The sequence below is a fragment of the Chiloscyllium plagiosum genome, unplaced genomic scaffold (genome assembly GCF_037043375.1).
Source record: "Chiloscyllium plagiosum isolate Xiang-an unplaced genomic scaffold, Cpla_swu_hap1 HiC_scaffold_6, whole genome shotgun sequence".
Taxonomy (NCBI): Eukaryota; Metazoa; Chordata; class Chondrichthyes; order Orectolobiformes; family Hemiscylliidae; genus Chiloscyllium; species Chiloscyllium plagiosum.
In genome coordinates, this window is record NW_028270144.1 from 126,002,149 (window position 1) to 126,025,104 (window position 22,956).

A 22,956-nucleotide genomic window follows, 5' to 3' on the forward strand; every position below is an offset into this window, starting at 1 on the left:
GGGTTTGGGTATCACTGATGGCCCAGTATTTATTTCCCATCTGTTAATCACTCTTGAACTGAGTGACTTGCTCATCCATTTCAGAGGAGCAATTAAGAGTCATATGTAGGCCAGACCAGGTAAGGATTGCAGATTTCCTTCCCTAAAGAACATTCATGAACCAAATGGATTCTTATGATCATTGATGGTGGTTTAATGGTCATCATCACTGAGACTAAACTTCTATTCCCGGTATTATTGAATGAATTTACATTCCACTAGTGCAACAGTGGGATTTGAACCCATATTCTCAGGGTATTATCTTGGTTAACATTTTGAGTCCAGTGTACCTCCACCAGAAGAATTCTGAAGAAGGGTCACTGCACTCAAAATGTTAACTCTGTTTCTCTCTCCACAGATGCTGCCAGACCTGCTGAGTTTCAGCAGCAACTTCTGTTTCATGTATGCCAGCATTTGCAGTTTGATTAGATTCCCAACGGTGTGGAAACAGGCCCTTCAGCCCAAACCAACCCTCTGAAGCATAACACCCAGACCCATTTCCCTCTGACTAAATTGGGGGTTTAGCATGGCCAATTCACCTGACTTGCACATCTTTGGATTGTGGGATGAAACCGGAGCACCCGGAGGAAACCCACACAGACACAGGGAGAACATGCAACCTCCACACAGACAGTCACCCGAGGCTGGAATTGAACCAGGGACCCTTGTGCTGTGAGACAGCAGTACTAACCACTGAGCCACCTTGCCACCCTTCTTGGTTTTATTTTCTTGAGCTTCTGGATTACTAGTCTAGTTAGCCATACAGCTTCAGTTAAGGGTATGGGAACCAACACAAATCAATTATTTCAGGAACAGTGTCAACTTGGGGTAACAGAGGATGTGCTGTGGTAATTCACCAGACTATAATCCAGAGACTCCAATTAATGGTTCAGAGACACTGAGTCCTTGTGACAATAAAGCTAATTCTGATTCTGATTCAAATCCCAGCAAAACTAAGTTTTTTTTTCTTTTAAATCTGGAATCGAAAGGTAGACAGATATGATTGTCATAAAAACCCCATCAGCTTCACTAAGATTTTATAAGAAAGTACATCTACCATCCTCACCCAGGGTGGCCAAGATGTGACTCCAAACCCACAGCAATATATTGGTTAACTGAAATGCCAAATAATTCACTCAGTTCAAGGAGAAACAAACCCTGGCTTTGCCAGCAATGATCACATCCAATTAAATAACAATGAAAAATCTCTGGCTCAGTGGTTTAGCACTGCTGCCCCTCAGTACCAGGAATCTGGGTTCAATTCCAGCCTCGGTGACTGTCTGTTTGGAGTTTGCACCTTCTCCCCGTATCTGCATGGGTTTCCTCCGGGTGCTCCGGTTTCCTCCCACAGTTCATAGATCTGCAGGTTAAGTGGATTGGCTATGCTAAGTTTAACCATAGTGTCCAGGGATGTGCAGGTTAGGTGGATTGGCCATGCTAAACTTCCCTGTAGTGTCCAGGGATGTGCAGGTTAGGGTGAATGGTCATGCTAAATTTCCCATAGTGTGCAGGGATGTGCAGGTTAGGGTGGATTGGCTAGGGTAAATTTCCCATAGTGTGCAGGGATGTGCAGGTTAGGGTTGATTGGCTAGGGTAAATTTCCCATAGTGTGCAGTGATGTGCAGGTTAGGGTGGATTGGCCATGCTAAATTTCCCATAGTATGCAGGGATGTACAGGTAAGGGTTGATTGGCCATGTTAATTTTCCCATAGTGTGCAGGGATATACAGGTTAGTGTGGATTAGTCAGGGTAAATGTCAGGTTAGAGATAGGATGAGGGAGCTGGATCTGGGTGGGATGGACTTCAGAGGGTCAGTGCAGACTTTATTGGTTGAATGGCCTCTTTCTATGCTACAATATTATTGTCTCCAAATCAGAAGGTTGCAGGTTCAGTTCCTACTCTAGTGTCCATAAGAGTCCAGGCCGACACAGTTGTGGGTGCTGTCCTTCAGATGTAATGATAATTGAAAGCCCTGCCTGCCCTTTCCAGTGGATACATAAATCCTGTGATGCTATTTTGAAGAACAGGGGTTCTATCCCGGGTATTCTATCCAACATTTCTGCTTTATTTAACATCACCAAAAAAAAATAGATTATCTGTCCATGTACAGATTTGCTATTTGTGGGAGTTTGCTGTGCACCAATTTTCTGCTGTCTTTCTAAATGCCAATCATAGAATCTTTACAGAGTGGAAACAGGCCATTTGGTCCATCAAGTCAACACTGATATACCCATCATCCTGCGTTACCCAGCACTAATCCACCCCGCCAGCACATCTTTGGACTGTGGGATAAAACTGGAGCACCTGGAGGAAACCCACGCAGACGCAGGGGGAATGTGCAAAATTCACCCAGACAGACCCCCTGGGTCCCTGCTGTGAGGCAGAGTGCTAACCACTGAGCCATCATGTTGCCCTAACAGTGGTCACACATGAACAAGTGTTTCATTGGCCGTGAAAGGCTTTGGGCTGTCCTGAGGTCATGTAAGGTGCTACAAAAATGCAAGTCTTTCTATTCAAGTGCCAAATGTAGCACCTCAAACAGCAAAAAAGACACAATGCTGGGAATTTGAGTTGCACTTTGGAAGCGCCTGCTCATTGTACAATGTAGCACTGGGGCAGAGTGAACAGGACTGCTCGGTTGGACATTGATATGTCCAATCTTCGATCATTGAAGAATTATGGGGAAAGGGCAGAAAAGCGGACCTGGAAATATCACGATTCTATTGAATGATAGAGCAGGATGAAAGGGCTAAACAACCAAATCAAATTCCTGCATGTTGTAGCCTTAAATAGGCCATTCAGCCCATCAAGTCTGCTCCACCATTCAATGAGACCATGCTGATTTGATATTCCTCAACTCCACTTTCTTGTCTTTACCTCCCAATTCCCATCTCCTGCTCCTTTTTCTCATGGACTTATCCCTCTCTAACCTACATGCAAACCAATCTGAATTGACCAAAGGCAAAGGGAGGGGCGGGGCATGCAGACTGTGCCATTCCAACACCATCAAAGGACGGAGTAATTTCAGAATTTTATGGACTGTACATTCCCTTTGCACAGCAAGTAAATCTTAAAAGTTATTGAAATCTGTAAAGAAATTATAACTTGCATTGTCAGGGTTTGACAGTGTTGTCTGGCGTCAGCTGGTTGAAGTGTAGTTTAAAGTCTCCCCCTTTTTTAAACAATAGAATGGTTTTCCTCGGCTATTAAAGGAACGTGCGGTCCCAATGCTGGGGTCTCGCTAAACTTGAACCGCTTACATTTTTCCCTTAAAACAAAAAGGTGCTGCAAAAAGACAATCATATTTCTGTGCGATCTGCTGCATTGGAACGTAGAGGGACCTCCCCAACTCTTAATTTGATTCGGAAAACAGAAAATCAGAAGGAAAGGAATGAAGACAATTATTGCAGCCCATTCAGGCATCTTAAGAGGTAAAGGCAGATCTTTATACGATATACCTTTTGTCTACGTTTTTCTGTCCTCAGTTTTAAAAATAAATGTCACAGCAACTCTCACTGACATGCATTGCGATTTAATGCCTAAGGGTTAGGTTGGAGACAGTGATAACTGGGAACAGGGGTGTTCAAAGTTTCAAAGTCGATTGAAAAGTTCGATCTGAATTTGGCAATCGCACCGTTTCAATTATTTAACCACCCGGCTTCCCCCTAAAGCTCCCTCATAAATGTATTTGAGAGAGTAATGGAGGTGGAAACCATAGACTCTTTTAGAAATATATACACCTCGAGTGCTTTGTTCGTCAGGATACAGACTGTGGGATTAAAGGGGTGACTCGTTAATTGACCTCTTGCTGTTCCCGAAACTTTCTATGCTTCTGTGAAACTTGACAGCGAGAGTTCAGATCAAAAATGTGTGTGTCAGTCATGCTAACTCTGCTCTGCACACGTGAAATGCTTGTTTATCTACTCCAATGCAAATATCAGCAAGGTACAACTGGCTAAAACTACTTAGTAGATCTAACAGGATTACCTCTATCTCCTCTCTTCAGTGTTCTGACGGCTGTTTAAATTGTCTGAAGCCTGTCATGCATTCCAATTTGGCAAAATTTTACAAATCTTGCCTCAGTTGTCATATCTCCTAAATCAAATTACCAAATGCCATTAAAGGGCAGAGAATCTGGTCTGAGACTTGTGGGACAGTTCTGAGGGAGTGCTGCACTGTCTGGAAATGCCATCTTTCACATGAGGTGCTCCACTATGAGACCCTCCCACCCTGTTGGCTTGGTGTAAATGTTGCTGTGACACCGTGGCATGTATTTTTCTTATTGTTCATGGGGTGTGTGAGAATTGTTGGTTGGAGTCTGATTTATAGTGTCCTGCAAAAAGAGGTGGTGAGCCGTCTTGCCGAACCACTGCAGTCCTTGGGGTCTAGAGAGTGTTGTAAGGAAGTGAGTTCCAGGAATTTGAGCCAATGACACTGAAGGAATAGCATTGTGTTTCCAAGTCAGGGTGGTTAGTGGCTTAGAGGGCAACTTACAGGGGTGGTGTTCCCATGTATCTGCTGCCCTTGTCCTTCTGGATGGAAGTGGTTGTGGGTTTGAAGGCTGCTGCCTGAGGATGTTTGCTGATTCCTGCAGTACATCTTGTTGATAATACACACTGCTGCTACTGAGCGTCGGTGGTCATGGAAGTGAATGTGGTTCCAATCACTCAGGCTGCTTTGGCCTGGATGGTGTCAGGCATGTTGAGTGTTGTTGGAGTTGCCTCCCTTAACTTCACCTGATGAAGGAGCAGCGTTCCAAAACCCTGTGGTTTCAAACAAACTATTGGACTATAACCTGGTGTTGTGACTTCTGACTTTGTCCACTCCAGTCCAACGCCTGCACCTCAACGTCATCTCATAAATATGGAAAATCAGGCAATATTAAGCACCAAAACTGCAGTGCCTAAGTATAGAGTCAAAGAGTCATAGACATGGACCGAAGGGTCTGTTTCTATGATGTACAATTTGTCTATGCCAACCAGTTATCCTAACCTAATCTAGTCCTATTTGCCAGCACTTGCCTCATATCTCTCCCAACCCTTCCGCTTCATATACCCATCCAGATGCCTTTTACATGCTGTAATTGTACCAGCCCTCACTACTTCCTCTGGCAGCGCATTCCATACAAGCACCACCTTCTGTGTGAAACAGCTGCCTCTTAGGTCCCTTTTGTATCTTTCCCCTCTCTCCCTAAACCTATGCCGTCTCGGTCTGGACTCTCCCACCCCAGGGAAAAGACCATGTCTAATTACCCTATCCATGCCCGTCATGATTTTATAAAATCTCTATTAGGTCACCCCTCAGCCTCCGACGCTCCAGGAAAAACAGCCCCAGCCTGTTCAGCCTCTCCCTGTAACTCAAATCCTCCAACCCTGGCAACATCCTTTTAAATCTTTAAAAGTTTAATTTATGAACCAATGTTTCTTAGGATTGCTTTTTCCATTTAAAACAAAAATACAGATGTGAGGATATAATATACTTAGCATCTTTCATATGTTGGAGTGTTTTTGGAAGGCAGTCATTTGGTAACAGAGGATCTGCAGCATTTATGCACAGCGCGATCCCAACAGCAGCCTGAGTTAAACTATTTCGGTCATGTTGTCTCAGGGATAAATGTAGGTCAGGACGCTGCATTGGGATTGTGGGGGAAGGAGGGATTTATTCATAGCATTATCAAACATTAGCTCTGATTCAATGTATTTGCCATAAATTTATTTTCAGTAAAACAAAATGTGTGCACTAGGGGACAGGCGGGTTCCACATTGAATAGAAATATAGAGAGCAGGAGTAGGCCATTCAGCCCCTTGAGCCTGCTCCCCTATTCAGTACGGTCATGGCTGTTCATCCAATTCAGTCTCCTGTTCCCACATTCTCCCCATACTGTTTGATCTCTAAGAACAATATCTAAGTCCTCTCTTGAAATCGCCTTCCTCAGTCAGGGGTGTCAGGATGGTGGGGTTGACCTGCAATCATCTGATTCCAAGGGAAAAGTATTAACTCCAGAGCCACTGCTGACACCTTGTTATTTCCGGTGAGACTGTGGATCTTACCTAGTCATGTAGAGACTGACTTGTGCACCCTACTGTACTGAACAAGTATTGGTTTTGATTGCATAGAATTGTGTGGGAACTTGCCCAGCCTTTAGGAAAACCATTCCCCAACTCTGTCCATACCCCTCTTAAAAACAGAAATGCCAACATTATCAAGGCCTGTAAACCTTCCTCTGCTGGTTCATTGCACAAGCAACAATACAGCCTAGAGTTCATACACAAATGATAATGTTGTGAACGAAGTCTTGTGCAGGTGATCAGAGTCCCTGCCTCTGAATTAGGAATCCTGAGTTCGAATCCAGCCACAGGATTTGATGGTCACAAAAGGGTGTGTTTGTAATGTGGCCAAAGCAGGTCGCCATCAACTTGTAAACCCTTCTGATGATAAAATGTAGGAGCATAAATAGACCATTCAGCCCATAAGGTCTGCTCTATCTCTCAATGAGATTGTGATTGATCTGATGACCCTTGACTCCACTTTCCTGCCTTTTCCCCATAGCCCCTGATTCCCTTCCTCATTAAAAATCTGTCTATCTCAACTGAATTAACTTAAATCCAGCCTCGATAGCCCTCTGAGATAAACAATTCGACGTATTCACTATCCTAAGAGGAAATTTCTCATCTGTCTTAAATGGGTGGTCCCTTATTCCAAAGTGATGCCCTCTGGTCCTAGACACTCCCGCAAGGGGAAACAACCTTTAGATCAGATTAGATTCCCTACAGTGTGGAAACAGGCCCTTTGGCCCAACAAGTCCACACTGACCCTCCGAAGAGCAACCCATCCAGACCCATTTCCCTCTGACTAATGCACCTAACACTGTGGGCAATTTAGCACGGCCAATTCACCTTACCTGCACATCTTTGGAGTGTGGGAGGAAACCAGAGCACTTGGAGGAAACCCACGCAGACACTGGGAGAATGTGCAAACTCCACACAGACAGTCGCCCGAGTAACCTCTCCCAATCTACCCTGTCAAATCCTCCAAGAATCCTATTGTTTACAAATGTCACCCTCTTCTAAACTCCAAGAACACCAGATTCAACTTCTCCTCATCCCTCCATATCCAGAATCAGCCTGGTCAACCTTGTCTGGACTACCTCCAATGCTGGTATTTCTTTCTTTAGACAAGTGTTCACAGTATTCCAGTTGTGGTCTGACCAGTCAGCTTGAGAGACAAAATGGCCCACTCCTGCTCCTATTTCTTGTGTTCTTATCAACCCATGACCTCAATCACCTAAGAGGACAAGAGCAGCAGACATCTGCACCCCCTGCAAGCTCCCCTCCAAGCCACTCACTATCCTGACTTGGAAGTATATAGCTGTTCCTTTGGTGGGACTGGCTCACCAAGCCTGGAATTCCCTCACTACTGGCATTCTGAGTGACTCTACATCCCAAGGACTGAAGCTGTTCAAGAAGGCAGCTTGCCAACACCTTCTCCAGAGTAACTAGTTGTGAGCAATAAAGTGTGTGACTCCTGATTTTTGTTTTAAATAGTAACCCCTTGTTCTAGATTAGACCGTAAGAAATAGAAATAAGAATTGGCCATTCAGCCCCTTGAGCTCTTGCTGCCATTCAGTAGGATTATGATCCTCCCATAGAGACTATACCTACATCCCCCTCTGCCCCCCCACCCCCACACAGAATCTTGCATCCTTCAATCAAGTTCATTTTAGTCTGTAGCTAGTCAAGTCTGTCCTTCCTTTCCATTATTGGTTGGTGTGTGTGGAGAGTGGGCGTACATGTGTCTGTGTGGCATTTGAAGGATAGTTTTGAGGCCAATCCCTTGAGTGACAGCCAAAGACCTTTCTGATATCAGGATGAGGGTGACTGGCTGTAGTGAGGACATTTCTCCACAGGCTGACAAAAAGTCTGACACTCCGACACAAACCAGCCATTGTTTCGAGATTCTCTTGAGCATCCAAATCTGTTTATCATTGACTTTTGCTGGTGTACCCAATCTAAACTGAGACTGAACGCTCCAAGATTTCGCTGATAGATCTGGGAGCAGGGTACCAGTGGTGTAGTGTCTTGACTGTACCCCCACACTTTCACCTCCTTTTTTAAGACATTGCTGACAATTTGCCACTTTGAGCAAGCAATTGTTCACTTGTCCTAATGTTTCCTCCTTTGGTTTAATGTCAATTAATATCTGAGGGCAGTGATGGTAGCATAGTGGTAATGTCCGTGGACTCATAATCTAGAACTCTAGACTACTGCTGTGAGAATATGGTGAAATTTTAAATTCAATTAACTGATAAATCTGGAATATGAAAATCGACTAAGTAATGTTGACCATGAAACCGTCACTAATGGCAAAAACCCATCTCGTTCACAGCCATCCTTATCTGACCTGGCTTACACATGACTCCAAACCCCTAGTCATGTGGTTGACTCTTAGCTTCTATCGATGGTTGGACTGGAAGCCTGTGACCAGCGGTGTGCCACAAGGATCGGTGGTGGGCCCACTGCTTTTCTTCATTTATATAAATGATTTGGGTGTGAATATAGGAGGCGTGGTTAGTAAGTTTGCAGATGACCCCAAAATTGATGGAGTAGTGGACATTGAAGGTTATCTCCATATCAGAAGGGCCAATGAACCAAGAAGTGGCAGTTTAATTTAGATAAATGAGGTGTTGCAAATTAGGATAGCACTTTCACACTTAATCATAGTGCATTGGGGAATATTGCTGAACAAACATCTTGGGGTGCAGGTTTAGGGTTCCTTGAAGATGGAGTCGCAGGTAGACAGGATAATGAAGAAGGCATTTGGTAAGCTTGCCTTTATTAGTCAGTGCATTGAGTATAGAAGTTAGGAAGTCATATTGCAGCTGTATTGCTGAGGTCACCTTTGGAATACTGCGTTAATTCTGGGCTCCCTGCTACAGGAAAGATGTTGTTAAACTTGAAAGGGTGCAGAAAAGATGTTGCTAGGGTTGAAGGGTTTAAGTGTAGGGAGAGGCTGAATAGGTTGGGACCATTTTCCCTAGAGGGTTGGAGGCTGAGGGGTGATCTTTAGAGAGGTTTATAAAATCATCAGGGGCATGGTTAGGATGAACAACCCAAGGTCTTTTTAGGGTAGGGGAGTCCAAAACTAGAGGGCATAAGTTTTAAGGTGAGAGGGGAAAGATATAAAAGGGACTCAAGGCGCATTTTCATGCAGAAACTGGTGCATGTATGGAATGAGCTGCCAGAGGAAGTGGTGGTGGAGGCTGGTACAATTACACCATTTAAAATGCATCTCGATAGGTACATGAATAGGAAGGGTTTGGAGGGAGAAGCAGCATCCGAGGAGCAGGATGCTGCCTGACCTGCTGTGCTTTTCCAGCACCACTCTGATCTAAATGCTGATTTCCAGCATCACTTTTGACTAGGGTTTGGAGGGATATAGGCCAAACGCTGGCAAAATGGGACTAGATCAGATTGGGATGTCTGGTCAGCAAGGACGAGTTGGACCGAAGGGTCTCTTTGTGTTGTTTGACTTTATGGTAGTTGGGGATGGTCTTTCATAAAGGACATAAGCTCATTATGGAAAAAGAAAACTGCAGTCCCTATGAAGCGTCTTGAGATGCCTTTTTATATTAAAGGCAGGTTTCTGGTTTGTAGCTGTGTGCTTCTGTTTGAAACCATAATTCACTCCAATTTTATTTTCACCAACAGCTCCATATTTCATGATTTCTCTTTCCTGTCATGGAGATTGTGAATTTTATTGGAACAGGATTGGTTCATTGACATGAGGTGCAATATGTTTGTCACTTCAGTGACTGTACTGAGGGTTGCCAAGGAATCAAGTCCAGTTTGCCTTGGGTAGGGAAGGTGCAATGACTCTTTGTTTTGGTGCACTTCCAAAACTCCGAAACTGACAGTGAGTTCATCAAAACCCCCTTGGATTCTTTGTCAATTGACAGAAAATCCTTTGTGTCAGGATAATCAGAATTGTTGAATCGAAGCATGTCTTTGTTTAAAAAAAATAAATTAACTTCTTTTAAACCTTGCCATTTGCATGCAACGTATGAGCAGTGGATTCCAACAGGATTTACTCGTGTGTTTGAGAGTGTTGTGCTACATACAGAGTGTCTCAGGACAGAGTGAAAGAAGCCCATTGTGTCTATGACAGCTCACTGCAGAGCTCCTGATTAGTCCCACTGCTTCCAACACTTCACTCAATACCTCTGCACATGTTGTTTTTCCAAAACAGTTTTCTTACGTGGGTGTCACTGGCAAGGCCTGCATCTGTTTCCTATCCCTAATTACCGATGGACAGTTCAGATTGCAGTTAAGAGTCAACCACGCTAAGACATTGAGTGTTTCCACAAAGGAGTTCAATCTGGAATGGTTGTTCATGACTGCCACAAACTTGACAGGTCAAAGAGCTTTTTTTTTGTCTTTGCTATATAGTTCCTGGAGCTAATGGGATCAGATTGTATGGGGAGAAAGTGGGAACAGGAGACTGATCAACCATGATCATGTGGGATAGCAGAGCAGCTTTTGTTTTGTGTTTCGGGTCTGGACTTGTGTAGAGCAGAGCAGGTAAGAATGGCACGTATCCTTCCATAACCAACACTTTTCAACCAGAAGTGTTTTCATCAAGACTGGCTTTGCTTTCCAGATTTACTCTTCTACTACCTGCCACAGTGGGATTTGAACCCATGGCCCCACAGGGCTTTTGCCCGAAACGTCGATTTTGCCTGTCCTCGGATGCTGCCTGAATTGCTGTGCTCTTCCAGCACCACTGATCCAGAATTTGGTTTCCAGCATCTGCAGTCATTGTTTTTACCTTTTTGGCCCCACAGCATTAGCCTGGATTACTCATCCGATGACATTATCACTACACCACCATCTCTCTTCCTGTTTTGAAATTCCAATTAGAACTGCATCAGCTACTCCTTCATCCAGGCAATGCATTCCAGATCATAACAGCATATTATCTTGGCGCAGGAGTAGGCCATTTAGCCCCTCAGGTCTGGTTCACCATTCAAAATGATCATGGCTGATCTCTCAACCTCGCCTCAGTGAGGGGTGACCTTTTATATAGGTTTTTCAAATCATGAGGTGTAGAGATAAGTTGAATGGCAGGTGTATTTCCCTTAGGGTGAGGGATTTCAAGACACACTTGGTGAATTCCAGTCATATTCCTTTGAGAAAAATGAGTTTTCCTCATCACTATTTTTAAATCTGCTCCCGCTTATCCTAAAACTATGACCTCTCGTTCTGGATTATGCCACAAGAGAAAGCATCCTTCCTACATCTACTTTGTCAATCCCCTTTAGTCTCTTATTTACCTCAATTAGATTTCCTCTCATACTTTGATGTTGTACGATGTGGAGTTGCCAGTGTTGGACTGGGGTGGACAAAGTTAAAAATCGCACAAAGTCAGCTTATGGTCCAACAGAGCTGAAAATGTGTTGCTGAAAAAGCGCAGCAGGTCAGGCAGCATCCAAGGAGACGGAGAATCGACGTTTCAGGCATGAGCCCTTCTTCAGGAATGAGGAGTGTGCCAAGCAGGCTAAGATAAAAGGTAGGGAGGAAGGACTTGGGGGGAGGGCATTGGAAATGCGATAGGTGGAAGGAGGTTAAGGTGAGGGTGATAGGCCGGAGTGGGGGTGGGGGCGGAGAGGTCAGGAAGAAGATTGCAGGTTAGGAAGGTGGTGCTGAGTTCAAGGGTTGGGACTGCGACATGGTGGGGGGAGGGGAAATGAGGTAATTGGAGAAATCTGAGTTCATCCCTTGTGGTTGGAGTGTTCCTAGGCGGAAGATGAGGCGCTGTTCCTCCAGCCGTCGTGTTGCTATGGTCTGGCGATGGAGTCCAAGGACCTGCATGTCCTTGGTGGAGTGGGAGGGGGAGTTGAAGTGTTGAGCCATGGGGTGGTTGGGTTGGTTGGTCCGGGTGTCCCAGAGGTGTTCTCTGAAACGTTCCGCAAATAGGCGGCCTGTCTCCCCAATATAGAGAAGGCCACATCGGGTGCAGCAGATGCAGTATATGGTGATTGGAGGTGCAGGTGAATTTGTGGCAGATATGGAAAGATCCCTTGGGGCCTTGGAGGGAAGTGAGGGGGGAGGTGTGGGCGCAAGTTTTGCATTTCTTGCGATTGCAGTGGAAGGTGCCGGGAGTGGAGGTTGTGTTGGTGGAGGGGTGTGGACCTGACGAGGGAGTCACGGAGGGAGTGGTCTTTTTGGAACGCTGATAGGGGAGGGGAGGGAAATATATCCCTGGTGGTGGGGTCCGTTTGGAGGTGGCGGAAATGACGACGGATGATACGATGTATATGGAGGTTGGTGGGGTGGTAGGTGAGGACCAGTGGGATTCTGTCCTGTGGCAATTGGCGGGGCTCAAGGGCGGAGGAGCGGGAAGTGGAGGAGATGCGGTGGAGAGCATCATCGATCACATCTGAGGGGAAATTGCGGTCTTTGAAGAAGGAGGCCATCTGGGTTGTATGGTATTGGAACTGGTCCTCCTGGGAGCAGATGCGGCGGAGACGAAGGAATTGGGAATATGGGATGGCGTTTTTACAGGGGGCAGGCTGGGAGGAGGTGTAGTCTAGGTAGCTATGGGAGTTGGTCGGTTTATAGTAAATGTCCGTGTTGATTCGGTTGCTCGAGATAGAAATGGAAAGGTCTAGGAAGGGGAGGGAGGAGTCTGAGACGGTCCAGGTAAATTTGAGGTCTGGGTGGAAGGTGATGGTAAAGTGGATGAACTGTTTAACCTCCTTGTGGGAGCACGAGGCAGCGCCGATACAGTCATCGATGTAGCGGAGGAAAAGGTGGGGGGTGGTGCCAGTTTAGCTGCGGAAGATGGACTGTTCCACATATCCTACGAAGAGACAGGCATAGCTGGGGCCCATGCGGGTGCCCATGGCTACTCCTTTGGTTTGGAGGAAGTGGGAGGATTGGAAAGAGAAGTTGTTCAGGGTGAGGACCAGTTCAGTCAGTCGAAGGAGGGTGTCAGTGGAAGGGTACTGGTCGGTACGGCGGGAAAGGAAGAAGCGGTGGGCTTCGTGATGGGGGATGAAGGTGTACAAGGACTGGATGTCCATGGTGAAGATAAGGCGTTGGGGACCGGGGAAGCAAAAATCATGGAGGAGTTGGAGGGCGTGGGTGGTGTCCCGAATGTAGGTGGGGAGTTCTTGGACTAAGGGGACAGGACCGTGTCAAGGTATGCAGAGATGAGTTCGGTGGGGCAGGAGCAGGCTGAGACAATGGGTCGGCCGGGGCAGTCAGGTTTGTGGATTTTGGGCAGGAGGTAGAAACGGGCGGTACGGAGTTGTGGGACTATGAGGTTGGAGGCGGTGGATTGGAGATCCCCTGAGGTGATGAGGTTATGGATGGTCTGGGAGATGATGGTTTGGTGGTGGGAGGTGGGGTCATGGTCAAGGGGGCAGTAGGAGGAGGTGTCCGCGAGCTGATGTTTAGCCTCAGCGGTGTAAAGGTCAGTGCGCCAAACTACTACCGCGCTTCCCTTGTCTGCCGGTTTGATAGTGAGGTTGGGGTTGGAACGGAGGGAGTGGAGGGCTGCACGCTCCGAGGGTGAGAGGTTGGAGTGGGTGAGAGGGGCGGAGAGGTTGAGGCGGTCAATGTCGCGGTGGCAGTTGGCTATGAAGAGATTGAGGGCAGGTAAGAGGCCAGCACGGGGTGTCCAGGTGGATGGGGTGTGTTGGAGGCGGGAGAAGGGATCGTCCGAGGGTGGGCGAGATTCCTGGTTGGAGAAGTAGGCGCGGAGGTGAAGGCGGCGGAAGAATTGTTCGATGTCTCGCCGCGTGTTGAACTCGTTAATCCGAGAGCGTAGGGGAATGAAGGTGAGGCCTCTGCTGAGGACTCATCTTTCATCCTCAGAGAGGTAGTTCTGGAGGGATGGTGAATATACGGCAGGGCTGGGAGCTAGGACCTGGGACCTGGTGTGGGGCTGGATCTGGGAGTGGGGGCGGGGTTAGGTGTGGGGGCGGGTCCAACAGGTTTATTTGAGAGCAATAGCTTTCCTAAAAATAAGCTTGTACTTCCAATAAACATGTTGGTATCACAATCTGGTATTGTGATTTTTAACTTTGCTATTTTACATATTGAAAGTATAATTTGGTTGAGGAATTGAGGTCAAATTCTGTATTAGTAATTCAGCATTAAGTCTCACTTTGCATCTTGTTCTGAACTGCTCTACAAACAGCTGAAGGTTGGCTAACGTGATGCTAAGGTGGTAAGGACAAGTCAGGGAACTATAGGTCAGTGAGCCTGACATCAGTGGTGGGCAAGTTGTTGGAGGGAATCCTGAACGACAGGATGTGCATGTATGTGGAAAGGCAAGGACTGATTAGGGATAGTCAGCATGGCTTTGTGTGGGGGAAATCGTGTCTATCAAACCTGATTGAATTGTTTGAAGAAGTAACAAAGAGATTGAGGGCAGAGCTGTGGACGTGATCTATATGGACTTCAGCAAGGCGTTCGACAAGGTTCCTCATTGGAGACTAGTTATCAAGGTTAGATCTCACAAAATGCAGAGGGAACTAGCCATTTGGATACAGAACTGGCTCAAAGGTAAAAGACAGAGGGTGGTGGTGGAGGGATGTTTTTCAGACTGGAGGCCTGTGACAGTGGAGTGCCACAAGGATCGGTGCTGGGTGCACTACTTTTTGGCATTTATATAAATGATTTGGATGTGAGCTTAAGAGATATAGTTAGTAAGTAAGTTTGCAGATGACACCAAAATTGGAGGTACAGTGGACAGCGAAGAAGGTTACCTCCGATTACAATGGGACCTTGATCAGTTGAGTTAATGGGCTGAGGAGTGGCAGATGGAGTTTAATTTAGATAAATGCGAGGTGCTGCATTTTGGGAAAGCAAATCTTAGCAGGACTTATACACTTAATGGTAAGGTCCGAGGGAGTGTTGCTGAACAAAGAGACCTTGGAGTGCAGGTTCATAGCTCCTTGAAAGTGGAGTCGCAGGTAGATAGGATAGTGAAGAAGGCATTTGGTATGGTTTCCTTTATTGGTCAGAGTATTGAGTACTAGATGTTGGAAGGTCATGTTGCGGCTGGACAGGACATTGGTTAGGCGGCTTTTGGAATATTGTGTGCAATTCTGGTCTCCTTCCTATCGGAAAGATATTGTGAAACTTGAAAGGGTTCAGAAAAGATTTACAAGAATGTTGCCAGGGTTGGAGGATTTGAACTATAAGGAGAGGCTAGGGCTGTTTTCCCTGGAGTATCAGAGGCTGAGGGATGACTTTATAGAGGTTTATAAAATCATGAGGGGCATGGATAGGATAAATAGATAAAAAGTCTTTTCTCTGGGGTGGGGAGCCAATAACTAGAGGGCATAGGTTTAGAGTGAGAGGGGAAAGATATAAAAGAGACCAAAGGGGCAATTTTTTCATGCAGAGGGTAGTGCTTATGTGTAATGGGCTGCCAGAGGAAGTGGTGGAGGCTGGTACAATTGCAACATTTAAAAGGCATTTGGATGGGTGTATGAATAGGAAGGGTTTGGGGGGGATATGGTCTGGGTGCTGGCAGGTGGGAGTAGGTTGGGTTGGGATATCTGGTCGGCATGGACATGTTGGACCAAAGGGTCTGTTTCCGTGCTGTACATCTCCATGACCTGTTTCGGAAACAGACTGGAGAATGTTCACTAGGTTTACTCTGGGTGTGGGGAGATTTTCTTATGAGGAGAGGTTAAGTGGCTTGGGCCTGTACTAATTGGAGTTTAGAACAATAACTGGTGACCTTATTGAAAGCTTGGAGACCTTGAAAGAGCAGATGTGGAGAGTTTCTTTCCCCTTGTGGGTGAGTCTAGGACCAGAGGGCAGCCTCTATTGCACAGTTCAGACAGATGAAGAAGAATTTCTTCTCTGAGGGGAGTGGTTCTGTGGAATTCGTTACCACAGAGGGCTGTTGCGGCTGGGTCATTACATAGACAGATATTTAATCAGGAGAGGAATGGGAAAAAGGCAAGATACTGGAGTTGAGGATTATCACGGTACTGGATGATGGAATGTGTCAATCTCCCTGGAGTGTCAGAGGCTGAGGGATGATCTTGTAGAGGTTTATAAAATCATGAGGGGCATGCTTAGGGTAAATAGACAAGGTCTTTTCCTGGGGTGGGGAGTCCAGAACAAGAGGACATGGGTTTAGAGTGGGAGGGGAAAGATTTGAAAGGGATCCAAGGGGCAAATTTTTCATGCAGAGGGTGGTGTTTGGAATGAGCTGCCAGAGGAAGTGGTGGAGGTTAGTACAATTACAATATTTAAAAGGCCACTGGATGGGTATATGGATAGGAAATGTTTAGAGGGATATGGGCCAAGTGCTGGCAAATGGGACTTGATTAGTTAGAATATCTGGTCAGCGTGGACGAGTTGGACCAAAGGGTCTGTTCTGTTCTGTGCTGTACATCATTTGACACTGACTTTATTTGGTCAAGGCAAAAATCCCATTTAAAAAATCCAGAACGAATGGCTGACACTTGTTGGAGATGGGGGTTTTGTTCCATGAAATGGTTAAGATAGATGGCATCGACCCCTTTAAGAAGAAGCTAGACAGAGATAGGCAATAAGATAATATGCAGAGATGGTTAATGAAATATAGTGAAAGGATGTTTGTATGGTGGATAAAACACCAACTCAGACTCCTCATCCCAATGGATAGCTGGAAATAGTGAAAACCTATTTTCGAAATTTACTGAGAGGATTTCAGCTTGAGACATGCTGTTCTATGCTGTTCTATATTCATAAGTAACACTCATCTATTGAAGCAAACCCACCTGTAACACACTTGGGTATCCAGGTAAAGGGAAAGCAGATCAAATCTCATTTGAGCATCTCTCCCTATGCTTGCTGATCTAATATTGCCAAACCATGAAGAGTATTAGTGAACCGTTGAGTTATAGAGATGTACAGTCCAGAAATAGACCCTTCAGACCAACTTGTCCATGCTGACCAGATACCCAAAATTAATCTAGTCCCATTTGCCAGTATTTGGGCCATATCCATCTAAACTAGGACTATAGAAGCTACAGGAAGTTGTGTACACAGCCCACAGAACATCACACAAGCCTATCTCCCATCCATGGACTCCATTTACACTTCTCATTGCCATGGAAAGGCTGCCAACATCAAAGACCCAGGCAATAGTGAGGAGTGCAGATGCTGGAAACCAGAGTCTAGATTAGAGTGATGCTGGAAAAGTACAGCAGGTCAAGCAGCATCCGAGGAGCAGGAAAATCGACGTTTCAGGCAAAATCCTTTAAGGAGAAGCTAGACAGAGATAAGGAATAGGATAGTATGCAGAGATGGTTAATGAAATATAGTGAAAGGATGTTTGTGTGGAGGATAAAAGACCAGCTCAGACTCATCCTGATGAAGGGCTTTTGCCCGAAATGTTGATTTTCCTGTTCCTCGGACGCTGCCTGACCTGCTGTGCTTTTCCAGCACCACACTAAACTAAACATCAAAGACCCCTCCCAACCCAGTAATGCTCTCCTACAACCTCTTCTGTCAGGCAGAAGATGCAGAAGCTTGAACATATGCTTCAACAGATTCAAGAACAGCTCCTTCCCTGCTGTTATTGGACTACTGAATGGACATCTCTAACTTCAAGTAATGTTGATCTTGTTTTTTGAATCTCCTGTGCAGCTGTAACCCTATATGCCTCGCTCTGTCTAAACACCCTGTGATTTGTTTGTCCTTGTTTGCTATGATCTGCCTGTACTGCTTGCAAAACAAAGCTTTTCACTGTACTCAGATACATGTGACAACAATAAATCAATCAAATCAAAAGTCCTTCCTATTCATATACCTATCCAAATGCCTTTTAAATGCTGTAATTGTACCAGCCTCCACCACTTCCCCTGGTAGCTCATTCCATAGACACACCATCCCCTGCATGAAAATGTTGTCCTTTGGTTCCCTTTTAAATCTTTACCTTCTCTCCTTAAATCTATGCCCTCTGGTTTTGGATTCCCCAACTTCTGGGGAAACAGACCTTGGCTATTCATCTTATCTATGCCCCTCATGATCTTGTAAAATCAAATAAGGTCACCCCTCAATCTCTAATGCTCCAGGGAAAACAACCCCAGCCTATTCAACCTCTCCCTATAACTCAAACCCTCCAACCCTGGCAACATCTTTGTAAATCTTTTCTGAGCCCTTTCAAGTTTTTCAACATTTTTGTTGATTGGTCTTTCCAAATCTCTCACTCCGCTCTAGGGAGTGGACTTAGGAACAGACAGAAACCATTCAGCCCTGGAAGTTATTTTGCTATTCAATAATATCATGGCTAGTCAGTATCCATCTGCCTGATTCATTTTGTCCTTTAATATCATTGCCCAACAAAAAATCAATCCATTTTTCTGTTGAAATTTCAATACTGGGTTGAATGGGCTCAAGCTGCTTGGATTTGGAAAACCAGGGTAAGAGTGGGCCATTCAGCCCATCCACTCTACTCTGCAATTGTTAGATCGTGGTTGATTGTCTGGCTTGGAGCCATATTCACACACCATCCAGTATCCTTTGTTGTCATTAGATTACCAAAAGAGTGCACCAACTGGCTTGAGCTTATGTCTGCAGAATCAAGATCGTTAAACTATCAATGGAGGCCATTCAGCTTACCATCCTGAGCTGGCTGTTCGAGTGATTAATGTCATTCCTCTCTCATTCTTGACCCTTTTCCCAGAGCTCTGTACAGACTACATACTTGAAATCATAGAATCCTTACAGTATGGAAACAGGCCATTTGGTCCATCAAGTCCACACTGACTCTCCAAACAGCATTTCCTGTGGCTAATCCATCTAACCTGCATGTCTTCAGACTGAGAGGAAACCAGAGCACCTGGAAGAAACCTGCACAAACACAGGAAGAATGTAGGTAAAAACAATGACTGCAGATGCTGGAAACCAGATTCTGGATTAGTGGTGCTGGAAGAGCACAGCAGTTCAGGCAGCATCCAAGGAGCTTCGAAATCGATGTTTCGGGAATGTGCAAATTCCACACAGACAGTTGCCTGAGGGTGGAATTGAACCTGGATCTCTGGTGCTGTGAGGCAGCAGTGCTAACCACTGAGCTACCGTGCTGCCCCCAAGTCACTATTGCCATTTTTCTTCAAAGCAAGAGCTTAGTGGAGATGAAAGCAAACTGTTCAACTGATTAGCAACAACGTTTACAACCGGACAATCTAGATCCACAGTAAACTAGTCCAAAAATTCCCTCTGGCTGTTGTGAGAATCCCAGAGACTCTCTCGTTATCATCTATACAATCCTGATCACTTGCATTCTGGGTGTGACACTCTCTGATGCACAACGTGGGCTATAGCTAGTATTCTGAAATAATACACTCCTTTCATGCTGCCTGTAAAAACATAACTTAATGAGCAGGATTGAATTTTCTAGATACTAGTTTGATCCTTTCATAAGGCACCTACCAAGAATAAAACACTTATTGTCTGTAACCCCTGTAGACTGGGCTGTTGCGAGAGGACTGGAGAATTGCAAATGTTAAAACCTTTTTTCAAAAAAAGGAGTGAAGTTAAATCCAGTGACTAGAGGCCAGTCACATTAAATTCTATGGTGAAAGGATTTTTAAAAGTGATCAATTATTTGAGGGTGTGCAACTTTGGAACTCTCTGCATTGGATGACAGTTGGGGGCAGGATCAGTGAATACTTAAAAACAACAAATCTGGAATCCGTGTCTAATGATGACGATGAACACATTGTTAATTGTTGGAAAAACCCATCTGGTTCAGTAATTCCCTTTAGGGAACGAAACTGCAGTCCTTACATAGTCTGGCCTATATGTGACTCTGGACCCACAGCAATGTGTTTGACTCTTAACTGCCATCTGGGCAAATAGGGATGGGCAATAAATACTGACCTAGCCAGTAATGCCCTCATCCTGCGAATGAATTTTTTAAAAGAAATTTCAGACTGAAAAGGATAGATTTCAGTTGGAAAGGGGACTTGAGTGTTTGAGGATTGATGGGAACGTGCAATCAAAATGCAAACCCATCAACCATGACCTTATTGCACGGCAGGGCAGACTTGAGGGAACATAGTAGGCCATTCAGCCCCTTGAACCAGTTCCACCATTCAGCGAGATCATGGCTGATCTGTGGTCTATCTCCAAATACTTGTTCAGATCAAATGGTCTATTCCTGTTCCCATGTTACATGGTTGTAAAATTGATACTCACTAGGGCAAAAGCAGGTTAATTAAGTAAAACCAGTAAAGATTTGTTAAGGGCAAATCAGGTTTAACTAACTAACTTGAGCTTTTCAATGAGATACTACAAAGGACTGATAAGGGCAATGCTGTTGATGTGGTATATATAGAAGATACTTGTTACAGTGCCACACAATAGACATAAGCAGAGTTAGACCTCAAGAAATAAAAGGAACAGTGCCAACATGGATACAAATATGCTGAGTTACTACAAACAGGATAATGCTTATTTACCACACTGGAGGTAGGCTAATAGTGAAGGAGTTGGTGTTCGGAACCCCTGCTCTTCCACATATGTATTAGTGATCTAGATCTAGCTGGGCACAATTTCAAAATGTGTGGATTATATGAAACTTGGAAGTACTGAGCCATGTGAACTATTCCCTCTGAAATAAAGGCTAGTATTTCATTCACTTCCTGATTATCCAATGAACTGAAATGGTAGCTTTTTGTGATTCATACACAAGGACTCTCCAATCCCTCTACAGTAGTTTTCTACAGACTTTCCCCTTTTAAAAAAAAACATTACCTTTCTATTCTTCTACCCCAAAGTGCATTACCTCTCATTTCCCCACATTATGTTCCCTCTGCCAGGTTTTGCCCACTTGCTATATCCTTCTGTAGGGTTTTGTCATCCTCACCACTCCCTTTAGCACCTTTTTTTGTTTTTGTCATCTGCAAACTTGGCAGTAGTAGGTTCACTTCATTCGTCCAAGAAATTAACTTAAATAAAATCAAGAACTGTGAACGCTGAAGGTCAGGAGGGAGCACAGAGGATCAGTGGTTAGCACTGTGACCAGGTTTCAAATTGTCATGGCACTTTTTGGTTGTGGTTTCCTCCCACAGTCCAAAGATGCTATGCAGGCTAGACGGGCTGACCATGGAAAAGGTAGGGTTACAGGGGATAGGGTAGGAGTTTGGTCTGGGTGGGATGCTGTTTTGGAAGGTGGGGTGGTCTCAGTGGGCCAAATGGCCTGCTCCCACACTGATTCTATGATTCTACATAAAACACACACACAACACAAATTGCTGGAGAAACTCAGCAGGTCTGACAGCATCTGTGGAGAGCCAGCAGAGTAAACATTTTGAGTCCAGTGACCCTCCTTCAGAAATCACTAACTGCCCAGTCATACAGTAGGAAAATTACCAATGAGGCTTCAGATTATGATTAAGTTAGCAAGGTCGGGAAGTTTTGGAACAAATTTTATTGCTGATACAGGATTTAGTGATACCAAACTCCTAAAGGTCATCCAAAAAAAGTCTATTCATGCTAATCTTACCTTAGGCAAACTTTGTAAATCTACTTCATACGTATTTAAATAAACATTTGCAGCAATATTTTGTTAAATATCCATGTACTTTGGGGGGGAAAAAAGCAGAGATAGAAACAGATAATGTATATTTACTTATTAAACTCAAACTGTATTCTTCCAAATGCAGAATCTTGCCAAACATTTCCAGCTCTGACTGGTCCTCTGCCCTGGTCAAATCTTAGACGTAGCTCTTGCCAAATATGATTGTTCAATTTGCTCTGTTTTCTTCGCAGACTTTACATATAAGAAACATGCTAGCCAATCATCCACTTAGACAGGTCAGGAGAGTGGGTAAAGAAGTGGCAGATGGAGTACAACGTGGAAAATTGAGATTTTGCACTTTGGTACAAAGATTAGAGGCACAGACTATTTTTGAATTGGGGAAAGCCTTCAGACATTTGAGGCACAAATGGTATTGGGAGTCTGAGTTCGGGATTCTCTTGAGGTTAACATGCATGTTCCAAATTGCCAACTGAGCACCAATACAAATGTTATATTCATTTCAAGAGGCCTAGAGTACAAGAGCAGAGGTGTCTGGCTGAGGCCGTTTAAGACTCTGGTTAGACTGCATTTGGAATATTTTGAGTAATTTCAGGCCCCGAATCTAAGGATGTGCTGTGGGTGGAGGAACTCTAGAATGATCTTGGAGATAAAGGGCTTACGAGGAATGATTTGGACACTCTGTTCTGTACCCAGGGTCATAGAGTCCTTCAGCACAGAGAGAGACCCTTTTTCCCAAATTGGTCCATGCTGACCAAAATGTCCATCCACACTAACCCCCTTACCCTGCTCTTGACCCATATCCTTCCAAACCTTTCCTGTCCATGTACTTATCCAAAGCCAATGGAATTTAGAAAGATATGGGAGGATCTGAGTGAAACTTAGAATGCTGAGAGGCATAGAAAGAGTGGATGTAGAGAAGATATTTCCATAAGGACGAGAGACTAGGACCTGAGGACACTGCCTCAATGAAGGAATTACCCTTTTTAGAACTGAGATGAAGAGGAATTCTTTTTCAGCCAGAGGGTTTTGAATCTGTGGAGGCCAAGTCATCAAGTGTATTTAAACAGGTTCTTGATTAGTAAGGGGATCAAGGATTATGGGGGGATGGGAGGAGAATGGAGTTGAGAAACATATCAGCCATGATCAAATAGTGGAGTAGATGTGACAGAGCAGAATTAGGTCATTCAGTCCATCTTATGGTCTAAAATACCACTTGTAAATGTGCATATGGTTTTGAATGGTGCTTTGTAACCAATTCCTCTCCCTTCATGTGACATCTGAAACAATTAATGTATGTATCAATGATCCTGATTATGTCAGACTCCATGGTTCCAGTTTGTGCTGAAGCTAATCAGTTTT

The 22,956-nt window shown here is 44.8% G+C and overlaps 1 protein-coding gene across 1 annotated transcript in view; it reads left to right on the forward strand.

The window, feature by feature from the left end:
* The first annotated feature begins 3,259 nt into the window (after positions 1-3,259).
* dgat2 (diacylglycerol O-acyltransferase 2) overlaps positions 3,260-22,956 on the forward strand; it is a 66,296-nt gene continuing 46,599 nt past the window's right edge. Inside the window, exon 1 of the mRNA XM_043692484.2 lies at positions 3,260-3,470. Coding sequence (XP_043548419.1) covers positions 3,431-3,470 — 40 coding nt within the window. The 5' untranslated portion in view covers positions 3,260-3,430. The remainder of the gene's footprint in view (positions 3,471-22,956) is intronic.